At 41.1% G+C, this 14,087-nt stretch overlaps 1 protein-coding gene across 2 annotated transcripts in view; it reads left to right on the top strand.

Moving 5' to 3' along the window:
* The first annotated feature begins 1,854 nt into the window (after nt 1-1,854).
* ATAD2B (ATPase family AAA domain containing 2B) overlaps nt 1,855-14,087 on the top strand; it is a 79,372-nt gene continuing 67,139 nt past the window's right edge. For both annotated transcript variants that reach the window (XM_061989987.1, XM_061989986.1), the window contains exon 1: nt 1,855-2,386. In XM_061989987.1, the coding sequence (XP_061845971.1) occupies nt 2,231-2,386 (156 nt within the window). In that variant the 5' untranslated portion in view covers nt 1,855-2,230. The remainder of the gene's footprint in view (nt 2,387-14,087) is intronic.

Genomic DNA, 14,087 nt, shown 5'->3' with positions numbered 1-14,087 from the left:
ATACCGTTTTCAGAAATCACCATAGGCTTTTAATTAGAATACTCCTTTAGCCTACAAGTATATGAAATGGTTACAGCCTTTCATAACCTTTAAACAAACAAATGAAGAAACAAATGATATGGAACATGGCAAAAGTAATCTCATGGAGTACAACAACTATACTTTTGAAGGATCCTGCAGATTCTTGAAGAAGTACTGTTGCTAATACAGATTAAAAGCTCTAAATAGAGAAGGTCAGATGAGAAGAAGACAATACTTCCTACTCTAAAACACACTGTAATTTGGAGTATCTCATTAAAACAAAGATTTGTCACTGTTTGCAGTAAGAACATTTTTGCTTGTAAGTTTAAATAGTCTATTTTCTTATCATATATCCTAATATCATCATTACATATTTTATATTTTTAAGTACATGCCCTATCCTACTTTTTCAGACTCTAATTTTGCAAAGGAAGGTGTGGGGACATGCAGGTAAAGCAAAATCATAGTTTTACCTTTATTGTGTGTTACACTCGTTGCACTTTCCTTCTTTAACCAATAAAAATACTTTGATAAAGCTTGCTTGAGCCCAACAGCCTGAGCCATGTGACCAGTAATGTTATTATACTGCTCTTCTTTTTTTTGTGCAATGGAAAGCATGTCCCTTCTAAGATTCTATGATTGTGAAATAACTTGTGGTGCCAAACAAGCCAGTGTGAAAATTAAAAGGCTGAGACTTTGTCACCTACAGCTCTGTGCTTGTATTACTCTGCTACATTTCCTTTTTCTTTTGTTTTCTGGGCTTATGTGCAGATACTATGATAAGTTCAATAAAGGGCAGCAAGTTGTGGGGAGAGAAGAGTGATTCTTACACATCGGTGAGACAAGATTGGATTACAGTTTGTGAATAGACTGAAAAGCATTTTGTCATCCAATGTACTGTTAACACACACTGTTCTTCCTTCTAAAATGTGGTTACTGCATCCGTGACAGACGAGTGAGGCGAGAGAAAAAGCTTTCCAACAACTGAGCAATGAACATTAAGAGAGTTGAGGCTACTGGACAAAATACAGATGTTATCGGTGACTTTGTGTGGCAGGTGAAGCACGTGTGCATTTCTGATAGCTTGCCTATCAAGAGCATTTCTTCACAGTGAGACTCACCAGGCTGTGAAATAGTTTTCCACGGAAAATGGTGGAGATCTTATCATCGGGGGATCCGTTCCTCTAAGCTGTCATGTCATTGGCTGGAAAGAGCCTACCTGGGCGAGGAGAGCCGGCAGGCTCCAGTCCCTGCTCCCGGGGCCAAGCACCCTTTTCAGCTGTTAAACGGTGCCATCTTTCGCCTCCCGCGCCCTCGCGCTGCCGCTTCCTCCCTGCCCTTGAACTCCTCACCTAAGCGCACCCTCACCCCCCCGGCTCAGGCCTTTAGGAGGAGGCGGGTCCACCGGTCTGGCGGGTTACGCCGGGAACGCCGGGTCAGGCCCGTCCAGCTCTCGACAGGCTCTGGGCAGGTCACGGCCCAGTCCCTGAGTCTCAGTGACCGTTCGGTCTCCGCCCCGGGGCCAGTGGCGGTGCCGACGCCACCCGGGTCCCGCCGCTGCCCCTCAGCCTGACAGGAGAGCGCACCCCCCGCTCGGCTGCCCAGCAACCGCCCCGCCGCTTGCGAAGCCGGCAGTCCCCGTCCGTCCAGCGGCGCGGGGCGCTCCCGGCCGTCCTCTCCCGCGGTCACGGCGGGGTAGCGCAGCCAGACGCCTCGCCGCCGCCATCCCGCTCCCGGGGGACCCCGCCGGGGACCGCGGGCCGCCACCTCCCCCACGGCGGTCAGCGCCAGGCCCATAGAGCGCGCCGGCGCCGTGCTAGAAAGGAGGCAGCAGGGGCCGCCTCGGCCTGCGCGAAGCGGCCGCGGCGGCGCAGCGCCCCCTGGCGGCAATTAGCGGCTTCGCCGCGGACCGAGTAGAGAAAGGGAGAAGGGACAGTAATGGCGGCCGGCTAGTGTGAGACTGAGCCGACAAGGCGGCGGCAGCGACGGGAAGAGTCGGCGCGGCTCTGTCTGTGGCTCTGCCCGGCGGACCGGCTTCCCCAGAGGACTTTTTTTGCCTTTCTCCCCCTCCCCCCTTCCCCCTTTCCCTCCCCTTCCCCTCCCTACCCGAGCCCCCGCCTGTCCGCCCTCCCTCTTCCCTCCGCGCCGGCGGCGGCAGCGGCGGCGGCAGCGGCGGCGGTGGCCCCCCGTGTCCCCCCTCCCCGGGGCCATGGTGCACACCAGGAAGAGCTCCTTGCGCCCCCTGGGCAAAGCGGCGGCCGCTGCGGCCGGAGCCGGCAGCCATTTCATCTCGTCCCGGACCCGCTCTTCCAAAAGGGGCACCAAGGCAGATGCGGCCGGGCTGGAAGAGACAGCGACAGCGCGAGTAAGGACGAGGAGGGGGGGTACGGTGGACGGGGAGGGAGAGAGGCGGAGGGGTGGGGGGGGCAGCGGCGGCGGCGGCGGCGAGGGCCTTGGCCAGGGAATCGCTGGGGACAGCGCCGCTGCTGCCGGGGGCGGGGGGGGGGCGGCGGGTACAGGAGTGGGGAAGCGAGGGGGGGGTGGGGGGGTCATTGCCGTGGCGGCTGTCGGCTTGGGGGGAAGGAGGAGGAACGATGAAGCCGGCAGGGAGTCCGCGGTGAGGAGGCACCGGTGAGCCGGCGGGGACGCGGGGGGAAACAGCTGTACAGAGCCGCCTGCCGCGTCCCAACTGGGTTCCCTGCCCGGTGGGGGAGAGGGCGGTCTCCACCGAGGCGACGAGATGCGCAGGCCGCTGGCAGGGGCGGGGGGGGAGCAGGCGCGCATCTGAGGGGCAGCCAGGGACACAGGAGACGAAGTTGCTACCCGGGTTGTGCCGGTGTCTGCGCCGGGCCGGGGCAGGCAAGGCCGGCGCGGCGGCAGGCGGGGGGCGGGGGGGGGGGGTCCGGCGGCGGTGCGGGGCTCCCCCTGCGGCCGCGCCCGGCGCTGCGCTCGCTGCCAGACAAAAGTTGGGAGCTGCGCCTACAGCAACTTCGCAACCTTGCTTCCCTTGTCGATTTTCTTATTTTCTCCCTCTCCCTAAATGACCTCAGTTCGGCCGAAGCTTTCTTCGACGGGAGAAAGCTGATGTTTGAGAAAGGTCCCCCGGTTTTGTCACACCACCCAACCGAAGAGTGTGTAATCTAGCCATAAAGCTTCAGTCAAATGTTTTCCAAACAGAACTTACTGTAATAGTGTTCGTTGTACGATCTAATAGCAAGTGAATTCTACATCCTGATTCGGAAAATTAACATTTGGTAAATTCTAATTGTCAGTAAGAGTTCGAGAGCCCCTTGTCTCAAAACAGATTCATTGACAATAATTGTTAAATTATAGGTAGGACTTTTTGTTCTTGATAAAACTGCATGTATTACTTTGAAGGTTTAAACTAATAGTCGTAGTTGCCTAATCTGCTGACATATTTTAAAAGCAATGTAAATATGGAAGTGAAAATTGAGGGTTAAAACATTTTGACAGTCGTGCACCAACTGATCATGTCCCAGCCTCTGCTAAGGAGGAAGTTAATCAGAGAAGCAGAAAAAGAGTAACAGCAAATCAGCTGACACCTGGAATTATGAGAAAACCTTTTGCCCCATCCTTTTAGTTTTACAATACTAAAACCAAACTAAACCAGGAATCACTGACTAAATATTCTATACCTTCTGTGCTTTTTTTTTTCAGTTCTTTTGTACTTCCACCCATCTTACCTTTTCCTCATTGTTGCCTATATTTTCCTTATTTAATTTTATTAGACTCATGGGGATGCAGCACCGTCACTGTAAAAAGACACTCTTGTTCTAGTATGCAGTTTTTGTTTATTAATATTGTGAGTCTTGTGGTTTGAGAGGTGAAGTTTGGTGTAACCCTGACTGTCTTACATTGCATGGAGTTTACTGCTGCTAAAAATACAGGTTGGACTTCTTTCCAAATACTTTTTAATCTATGAAAAGAATTTGTGTGCTACAAATGCTTAAACTGTTTGAATTATGTTACTGTCATGGTGTAACAAAAGGGAATCGTGCACAGTATTTCCATAAAATCTGTATATGCATATGCTTCTAAAAAAGTATTTCTTTTAAATTTAAATTTTTTCTGTGTGGGAATGGACTTGTTCACCTCATAACAAATTTCATGCATTTGAGGTAGATTTTTATTATCTTTAAAGATGTGGTTGCCAAAGATGAGCAGAAGTTATCTGGGAAGGATTTTTGGTTTGTTGGGTTTTTTGGGTGTGTGTTGGGTTTTTTTGTGTATTTTGTGTTTTTTTTTCCCGTGGTGAATTTTGTAATATTTATATATATCTCTCATCATATTTTCAAATTGTCTTTGAACAACTGGTTTCCTTCTTCAGATGTATTTTCAACCATACAGCATCTTTCTGAATTCCCGAATCTTCTTGAAGTAGTGCCAGAGAAGGATTTCAGTGATTAGAACATGAATAAGTATAGCAGTAGAAAGACAAAGCCTTTGCTTCTGGAAGTGGCTGTTGGCAGACAGATAGCAAAGTTGTGTTGTGTTCAGAAAGCATGCTGGGATAATTTTCATACAGTTGTAAGTTTTTTGTTGTTTTTTGTCATTGACAGGAACAGCATGTGTTTTTGAAGTCTTTTGTGTGTCATGTCAGGAAACTGGCCTTACTACCAGTTAATCAAGTTAATGGGCAGCTAGAGTTTGGAGTTGTGGCAGAGATAGTATGCTTCCTTCTTGCACTATCTGACTTAATTTTCTTCTGTGGAATTTCTGACCTGGACTTCCAGAGAAATGCTCTTTAGTGACAATGTAATTATGTCCCAGAATGAATTTTAAAAGATATCTATTTAGTCCTTACTAGCAACATAAACTGAGTTAGTAATCTAATGGCATCCTGTAAGATGCTGATTAGACCAAATGAGGGGTTAGGAGCTGTCTTACGTCTCTTTTATATCTGTTTCATTTTCTCTTCTCCTTTTTTTCCTCTTGCATTTTTCTGATGTACATAAGTTAGGGTTTTTTATCACATACATTTACAAATATAAGCTTGAATCCCTCCTCTCCCAAGAACTAAAGTTTCTAGTCTTCCAGCTCAACATTATGTTGAGTTATATATTAATAGTGTCCATTTATGTTTGAATCTGGAAGCAACACCCATTCTGTGGAAATGGGCCATAATAGTGTAAATGCCTTTATCATATTCCCTCTGTAGTACTTGCTCATCTTTGAGAAAGCCATGACGTCAGTCTTTGCAAAGTAAACTGTTTTGAATTATTGACTGGTGACCGCACATTCAGCGATGGAGATGAATACATGTGTGTTTGCTGACCCCAGAAGCTAGATTAAAATGAACAAAATCCTCATTAAATGGATCAAGGAGCCAAGAAGTTTATTCTCTGAAATGATGTCATAGAAGAGTCTATGGAGAGGAAAAACTAGGCTATGTCTTCTTCCTGCTTCCAGGATTGATTTATACAGTATTTAATAGAAATTGAAGCCATCCTTGCATAAATTTTTATATATATATATATGTTTCTTTCTAGCATTAAAATTTTGAAGTGTTGCAGCTTTATATTAAAGCTTTCTAACAAGAAAAGTGCATAAAAATCTTTCAAAGTTTTCAGAATCATAGAATTGTAACACAAGGCTTATAAATCCGGTGGACTTCATTCACACTCTGAAAGAATTGAGGATACTGTGACCATGGCTGGTTAAACGTGTGCTCTAGTTTGTCTAATCTCTGATGTTCTCAGATACCGAGTCGTGGTCATCGGTAACACTTATTTGACAATTGAAATTATTTTTCTCAGTCATCTTAAAACACAAATCAAAAATGTTGATCAAGAAAATGAATTGATTGTAAAATAAACACTCTTAAATGATGCCAGCATATTAGTTAGACATTTTAGAAATCTATACAAGATTAGCTTAATTTAATTAGCCCAGAAAACATTAGCAGTGCCTTAAGAGCTACTTGAGGGTACTGTGATAATTCTAACACACGATCCTAGCTAAAAGTAGTACTGCCAACATTACTGAATGTACTCGGTGGCAACCTAGAGCTCTCCATTGTACTTAATTGCTAATAGGAGCAAACACGGTCTCGATGAGTTGACATTGAGTGCTGTAGTGTTGGAAGGTATAAAGCTAAGCAACATTTTTGTGCTCTGTAATACCAATGTATTTCAGTGTCTCTTACTGAGATTTCTCAGTCTGTTATAATAAGTGTTTTTTTCTGATTTCTGGGTGATGATGCAGTGTCTGTAGCATAAACTCATTGTTAGGTTTTACTCGTTAGGATATCTGGAATGGTCAGCTATTGAAAACATTGAAAATTAACTTTAAAAAAATACTAATTGTCTGAAAATATTAGCTTTAAACACACCCCTTACAGCTTTCTAAAAATTGAATTTTCCTTTATGGAAGAGCCTGATTCAGATTAACAGATCTGTCATCGATCTGTCAGTATTCAGATTTGTCACCTTTGCAAAGTGGCTTACAGTGTTCTATATGTTGTGTGGTTTAGAGTAAAGCTAAAGAAAAAGTTAAGTTTCTTTCTTGTGCTGGAAAAACGACACTTAACTGGCTACTGCATGTAAAGCTCTTCAGGGAAAGAAAGTGTCTCTCAAATATCTGTGTTTTTAAAGAACTGCATTGTCTTACTGTTCAAGTTTACTGTATCATCAATAAAGGTGCTGAGGCTAACGCTTTTACAGTTCTTTGATGTATACCCTGAAATACAGAGCCTTGTGAAGTTTCTCTAAACAATTTCATTTACTGGAAGATTCCCAAGGAAGCTCAGCTTTTCAGTGTGTAATAAAATGTGGGATTCTTTCTGTTTTAGTGGTCTGCTGGTCTTTTGGGACATAACAGGAAAAAAGCAGTGATCTAAACTGAATTGTGCAGTCTGTTCCTTGGTAGCATTGAATTAATATATCCGTGAACAGGGGGGAAATTGAGCAATCTATGTCCAAGTTTGTCACAACACTATACATACAGTCAGCATTTATAACCCCTCTTTCCAAAGGGGTGTCTCACATTTGAATTATTCCCGTGTGTCTTGCCAAATCAGTCTGGGCCACTTTCAGATGCCAGGACACCTCTGAAGGGGACACAGTTTGTTTTGGGAGGTAGTTTCGCATCCTCTTCAAAGCTAGCTATCTCTGCTGTCGCACTGTTCCAGGGCCTTAAAAGGAAGCAATTTAAGGAGTAATCCAGTGAGTGGGTAAGACTTCCAAAGAATACTCTGGAAAATAATGATGTTGTTTGGTGCACTGCATTGCTTCCTCTGAATATTGGGCTTGTCCCAAAGTAATATTAATAAAAGCTGCTTCTCTAATGACTGTCTCTTGGTTTAAACTTAAAGCAGAAGGCTTAACCCATTGCCGTGAGAGATCCCATGATGATGTTGCAATAGTGGCATACAGCTTGGGGTTATGCAAGATAATTAGCTCAGGTAATTACGTTCTGATCACCTCCATTCCCTTGCAGTTTCAGTTGGATGTGGTATAGTTCTGCACATCGTGCCCTAAATTGTCAAGTATTTGCTATACTGGAGAAAAGTTTTCAGTCCAGCCTAATGATGCTTTAAATGATTTCTATGCAAACCTTTCTTAAAAGCCTTCTCAAACCAAAGCATCCAGCAAGTAAGCATCACTGAGCTGAAGCTTTCACCACCCTTATTTTGTAGCTGTGACCATTTTAAAGGTTACTGATCACTTATTACATGCTTTAGCTCTAACATATGACTGTGTGTGGGTAATACCACTCATGAACCCACTTAACGCAAAGGAGGCTGATGATATTTTTAGGACTTTTTCATCCTTTGTCTGTTTTTTGGTTGGTTTGATTTTTTTTTTTCTTACTCTTCATGCTTTACTGCTTTTCTAAACAATTTTTCTGTCTCTTGGGTTTATTATTGAAATACTGTCTTTATTTCCTTTGGGATTTTCATGGTTTATTTTAACCATTAATTTTACTTGAAAATTATTCAAATGTTCTTTTGCATTAATACTTTCTTGGACTCCTTTCCTGAATAAATTTAATTTCTTCTTCTCAGTCAATATTAAAATAAGCCACTTTTCAACTAGTTGTAAGATTAGTGTATTATCTTCTGTAAGCTTTTTCATTTTACACTGGTGAGTATGTGTGTGCTAAAACAGCTTCAACTCCAGTTGAACTAGGTACAAAGGAGGTAGCTTTAGGACTTCTACCAGAACTACAGAATTTATCAGCTTGTCCAAGTTCTGTAGTTTTTGTAGCTCACTCTGAATTTTGTGATTTCATTTTTATGCTTCTGGTAGTGTATGTTAAACATCTAAGTAATGTAAAGCTTTGGTGGAAAGTTTTTGTCCAGTTTCACTCAGAGCAGATGCTTCAGTTTGGGCAGTTTCATAATTTGGGAAATGAGCTTTTTACTTTTCTCCAACCTCTAGTCAATTGCTTCATTTTAAATGGATAAGTAGTTGAGCCGAGCTATTTAAAAAAAAATGAAATGAAGAAGCTATTCTTTCTGTACACGTGGAAGAGATTACTTGCATTGAAATTTGTTGTCATGCTTCAGCAATCCCTCATTCCAAATGCTTAATAACTACCTTCTATTATTTCTCTGATTTATCTCTCAGATCTTGAATGTTGTCTTTATTGTGATTTAAATTGCAACACATTCATCTTAAGATTTCATATCGCATTTTGAAACAATTTTAATTTCCTTTTTGTTCTTTTGAAATACTGTTTTAAAGTGTGTTGTAGCTAGAGATACAGAAGCAGTTTTAATCCCACTTTTTTTTTTTTTTTTAAACAGAAGGCCGTGTTCCTATACCTTCACTTGCTACAAACACTTCCTTGCTTCGTTTACTGAGTTAAGACCTGGTCATGTCTAAGCCTTGTCGTGAACCCACTGGTCCAAGAGTTCTCTCTGGACTCCTACTTGGTATATTCTCTCAGATGTTTCTGCTGCTTATCTAGGTTTATAGTAGTGTTAGAAGGAGGCCACGTTGTCCAAACTGTCTTTGGGATGGAGTTGCTCAGCAAAGGCAAGCGAGATTTTTGAGGACTAAGGATAGGAAAAAAAGTTGTTGTTTGAATATTTTCATTTTTTTCTACTTTGAAATTGCAGCCATTCTTGAATATTTACATAAGAGTGTTTTGCTTTAAAAATCTTTTTAAACTAGACTTTAGAATCTAGAATCTAAACTTAAACTAGAATCTAGAAACTCATGAAAATCGTTAATATGTTTCTGACTAAAATGGCTTGGGTTTACTATTTCTTCAGTGCTTGATTAGGAATATGAGTGGTTTGAAAAACTTCTGAAACATGAATCTTCTAGAAAAACCTCTGAGTTGTGGACCCCATACTGCAAACAGAGACCTTAGTAGACTCGCTCTTCTGCAGGTGTGTGATTTCACATGTGTGGCAAGCTATTAACTCTGCAGTTGTGAAAAGCAATAGACTTGCCAATATTAATGCTTGCCTGGCTATTTGATCTGCTGGATCAGATTTCTGGTGCAGCTGAAACTAACTCTCTTCACCACATACTCCTGCTTCCTCTTGCCTTCCCTCCATGCCCCCTGATTTTCATTATCAGCTGAAAATTCTTAATGTCACCCTAATTTTAGTGAAGGCACAAAGGAGAGAAGATGGCTCCTGGTGGAAATACTTGGAGCAGGGAAATGCTGATGGATGGAGAATAAACCTCGACTTCCTATTTATCGGCTCTGTTATGGATTGACTCTCTCTTTCAATCATGAATCTACAAGTAGCCTATAGACTGGAAGAGTTTTTGGGGTGTCAAATCAAAAGCCATGAAAAGGCACTCAGACTTGGACATAAACAGGTGTCTTTTTCTGTTATAGACAGGGGCAATGGTTGCAAGTGTGAAAATATATAATAAACAGCATTGTAGGTAGTGGTTTCTATTTTGAACTTGTAAACTTTTCACTTTTCTCAAAAGCTTTCACATTTGTTAAATAACCTGAATTCTAGAAATGAAGTATTTCAGGAAATAAAACTTAAATCTACAGAAAAAAATGAAGCAAAAAAATTTGAATTTTTACCTGAATGAGTTGGGAAGAATTTATTCTTCTGAAAGTCTAGATGATGGTATTCTTTATGTTCTTAATGGCTATTATTGATGTAAGCATTGTTTACTGAAAAAAACCCCACATCCAAGCAGAAAATGAATATTAAAAGAATTTAGATCATCCTTAAACTGAGGCATTCTTTACTGTCATCACCAGTGAAATACAGCATTAATAGTTGTTTATTCCAAGATCATCAAGCACTTAAGCATGAATCGTGTAATTTTTCCTTAACAGGTGTGGAGAGCCAATGTCTGATAAATGTGTACAAACAAGTGAAAATTATAGAAATGTGACTAGAAGATGAGTTCTTTGCAGTCAACTTTGTCTCTTTTCAGGCTATCACTAAGGTTAACATACAAGGTCCTTAATTAAACTTGAAGATCACAGAATGTTAAGGGTTGGAAGGGACCTCAAAAGAGCATCCAGTCCAATCCCCCTGCCAGAGCAGGGCCACCTAGAGTAGGTCACAGAGGAACTTGTCCAGGTGGGTTTTGAATGTCTCCAGAGAAGACTCCACAACCCATCTGGACAGCCTGTTCCAGTGCTCCGTCACCCTCACAGTGAAGTTTTACCTTCAATTTCTTTGGAATCTCTTGTTAAGATAATTAATGTGCTTTGATCCAAATAGGGTTTGTTTTTTCTTTTTTTTCCAACTTCTTGTCATTTGAAGGCACAGGCGGTATCCTTACACTGGATTTTTGAGACACAAAGGTAGATAGATGTTCATCATACAGGAGTACATAGTGTACTGACATGAAAACAGCCTGCTGTATTGTGCTGTGAGCTGGAATTGACTCATGTTACCTTCTTCCCCCAGACAAGTGTATCAGGTCTTACCTCTTCCCACCAGGTAGGTAGTCAGTCCTCCCATCAAAGAGGGGCTAAGGGCATTTGCCAGGAAAATGTGGGTTGGGGTGGGGAGAGGAGAGGAGCCTGTGAGTATGTGTTGGTGCTGGAGAGAGTGGGTAGTGCAATGTGTCATCCTGAAATGAGGACATAGTGCAGATGCATAAGACAAGGTGTGGTCACTAGTTTGAGCATGCTGATGAGAGCATTTCACCTACTGAAAATTTGTGTTGAGCAGGACAGTATTACTTTTTTTTTTCCTTTGGTGAAGATGCTATAAAGCAAAGTGATGAATGTAAAAAAAAAAAGGATTTAAAGGGATTTACTAGATTCTGGTCAGATGCCATTATTGCCATTCTCGCAGTTATGGTAGAAATATTGTTTGATCTACTTAACTACAACTTGGAACCAAATAAGAACAAAACTAAAAATATCTCAAAGAGATGTTGAAGCTTTGATTTTCTTTAATTGTTTAGTATGCCTTGCCCAAACACATCTTAGGAAGGATACTTTGCTCTTACCTAACTTTCATCAATAGACCTTAAAGTGAATCTTTTATATTCTACAGATATACAGGATTAATATTTTAATCTATATTTTTTACCATTACAGAAAATGATACACAGGGGAGCCAGATGATTTATCCAGAATCACTGGACAGAGAAATAGTGTTTTCGGTGTATTTTATTAGTATATTTGAAGTGATGTTATAGTTCAGTTACTGGAAAAGCAAGTTATTTGTTAACAGCATAGTTATCTGAGGGCAAAGATGAGTGATCAGCCTAACTAGTTGTTGCACTGGGGACACAATCACGTTTTTCTCAGGAGTACGAGTTTTATTTTAGAGAGACAACTTTTATCTTTTTATAGTACTGGAATAAAAATATTTGGGAATATCTGAAAAGATGTGTTTGTTATTCACAAGATACATTTTAAATCATGTTAGAAATAACTGGAGGACTTGAATGCAGTTTCTCCAATGTTAGTAAAAATTCAACTGAGAGGCATCCGAAGTCATTGTCTTTTTAGAGAGTCCAAGGGAGAGGAAGAAGTTCCTTTAAAAATCAATAGCTAAAAAGTATCTAAAGTTAGAATCAGAGATTCTCAAATACCTGTATCTGAAAGAAATATATTGAAAATGATTATTTTGCTGTTGTTAAGACAAAAGCGAATTTCAGGGTGTTTTTGTTATTGTTCAGTGGGGCAAAAAGAATAATTTAGTTTGTGCTTTCAACAAAACATGGAGGAATAGAATCAGTCAGTTGAAGACTGAATGTTGTCATGTCTTAATTTCGTGTCTTAGACATGGAAAGAAATCATAGAACAGAGAAAACCGTGGATGCTGAAAGTTTTAGAACATGAGGTTGCAAACTCCCCTGTCTGGCTTGTGAAACAGAGCAGTCCCACTGACTTTCTGGGTGTGGCAGAGTTAGTCAGAAGAAGGGTGTGACACACAAGGTGTAGGCAAGGAGAGCAAGTTTGACCATGGTGGAAAACTCAAATATTCATGCCTGCATACCTGTGTTTTCATCTAGCTGAATCTGTGGTAAACCAAATGGAGTCTTTTTTCTTTCAGAAATTGCAAGGTGTGGTTGTACTTTGAATGTTATGTCATCCCATACTCAAAAACTCAATGCACTTGTGTTCAGGTACTTGGAGATGACAGTGACAGAGATGTTATGTACTCATCCAGTGTTACCAAGACTGATGGATTATGTTTATCATGGGATATTCAGACCAGCAGTGTAGTGAGAAGTTCATCAGATATTCTCTGGGCCAGGACATTCAACTTAAACAGAAGACACAAAACCTTACGCTCTCCTCTTTAATATGACGGAAGTAGTCTTTGTATTTCAACTTGGAAGTTAATCAGATATCATGGTCCCTGTGATATACCTGAAGCCCTTGTCCTTGAGGACTCCTTTGGTATGTGTGTCTTTCAATCATGCTGAAAGACTGTGCTGGTGTAGTGACTTTTTTTCCAAGAGGACGTATTAAGAAGAAATAAGTCAGTTTTATTCATGAATTTCTAGATTCTGTTCTTTCAAAACTTAAGGACTAGTTAATGTCTAAATGTTAAAGTTCTTTAGTATCAAATTATTATTTGGAAATTTAGGAATGCATTTAGAAGAGACTACAGACAACATTCTCAGTGGTTTTTGTAGCTTGTTCATGAGTGTGTGTATTACAGTAAACATTTTTTCCATCTTTCTCCTTTTCACACCAAGTAGGGAATAAAGATTAGCATCTGTTTATATTTGATTTATTGCTTTATTTACTTACGGTTTTAGATCTGTAGTACTCAGCATTCAGCTGCTTTCACTAAAGGTGTGTTACCAGAGTTTGCCCCACTGCCTCTTCGAGACTCTCACTGTTGAATCTTAGCTCAACAACTAACTCGCGGTATTCATGCAGCTGTCACATTCCATTTTACTCTTGAATCGAAAGATAATGAAGACTATGTTTTACCAGTCTAGACCATGGATTGTATCCTGCTATTTCCCTACTCACTATTCTAGAGTGCTTTTGTAAGAAGCAGTGCTGGGTTCTGCTTGTTCTGGATCACAACTAGGATTTGGTGGATCTCTCACTTCTGTTAGATAAATACAGTCGCTCTAGATTTTGTTTATCTCTTTGTACTTCCTGACAATATGGAAACTCATTTTTTGATTCTTCCGTGTTTGTGTTTTTGCTTTGATGTGCTTTCAGGTAATTTCTGACACCATTGAGATTTTGTTAATTTCTGTTCTCCGTGTTCTCTCAGTGTGTGTGTGCATTTGCTTCAGTTCCAGTGTTTCCTTAGGAGCTCTGAGTTCAGTGCTTTGATTCCTGCCTGTGCATTTGCATTATTAATTTCTTAATTTTTAAGTTTGTTGCTTGGTTCAAACATTCTTTCTAGTCCCCTAACATTTTCGTGATGTGTAGTAGTAAGTAATTATAGTTTCTGAGTTGAAACTGAAGTACTATTTTAATCATTAAAGGTATAAATGGTTTGAGACCTAGTTGCGTGAGGGAGCAAGTTGAGTGCAGTGGAATCGTTAGACATTTGCTATAAATGAGAGGAAGAAGTGGATACACTACTGTCCGTAAAGACTTCTCAAAGTGAAATTAATTTCTTTTCTTGTTCTGGCTTATCCCAGTTTGTCAGATCTCTTGAGTGTAATGAAAAC

The sequence above is a fragment of the Colius striatus genome, chromosome 2 (genome assembly GCF_028858725.1).
Source record: "Colius striatus isolate bColStr4 chromosome 2, bColStr4.1.hap1, whole genome shotgun sequence".
Taxonomy (NCBI): Eukaryota; Metazoa; Chordata; class Aves; order Coliiformes; family Coliidae; genus Colius; species Colius striatus.
Note: the sequence above shows the minus strand (reverse complement) of the source record. Positions and strands in the feature narration are given on the sequence as shown.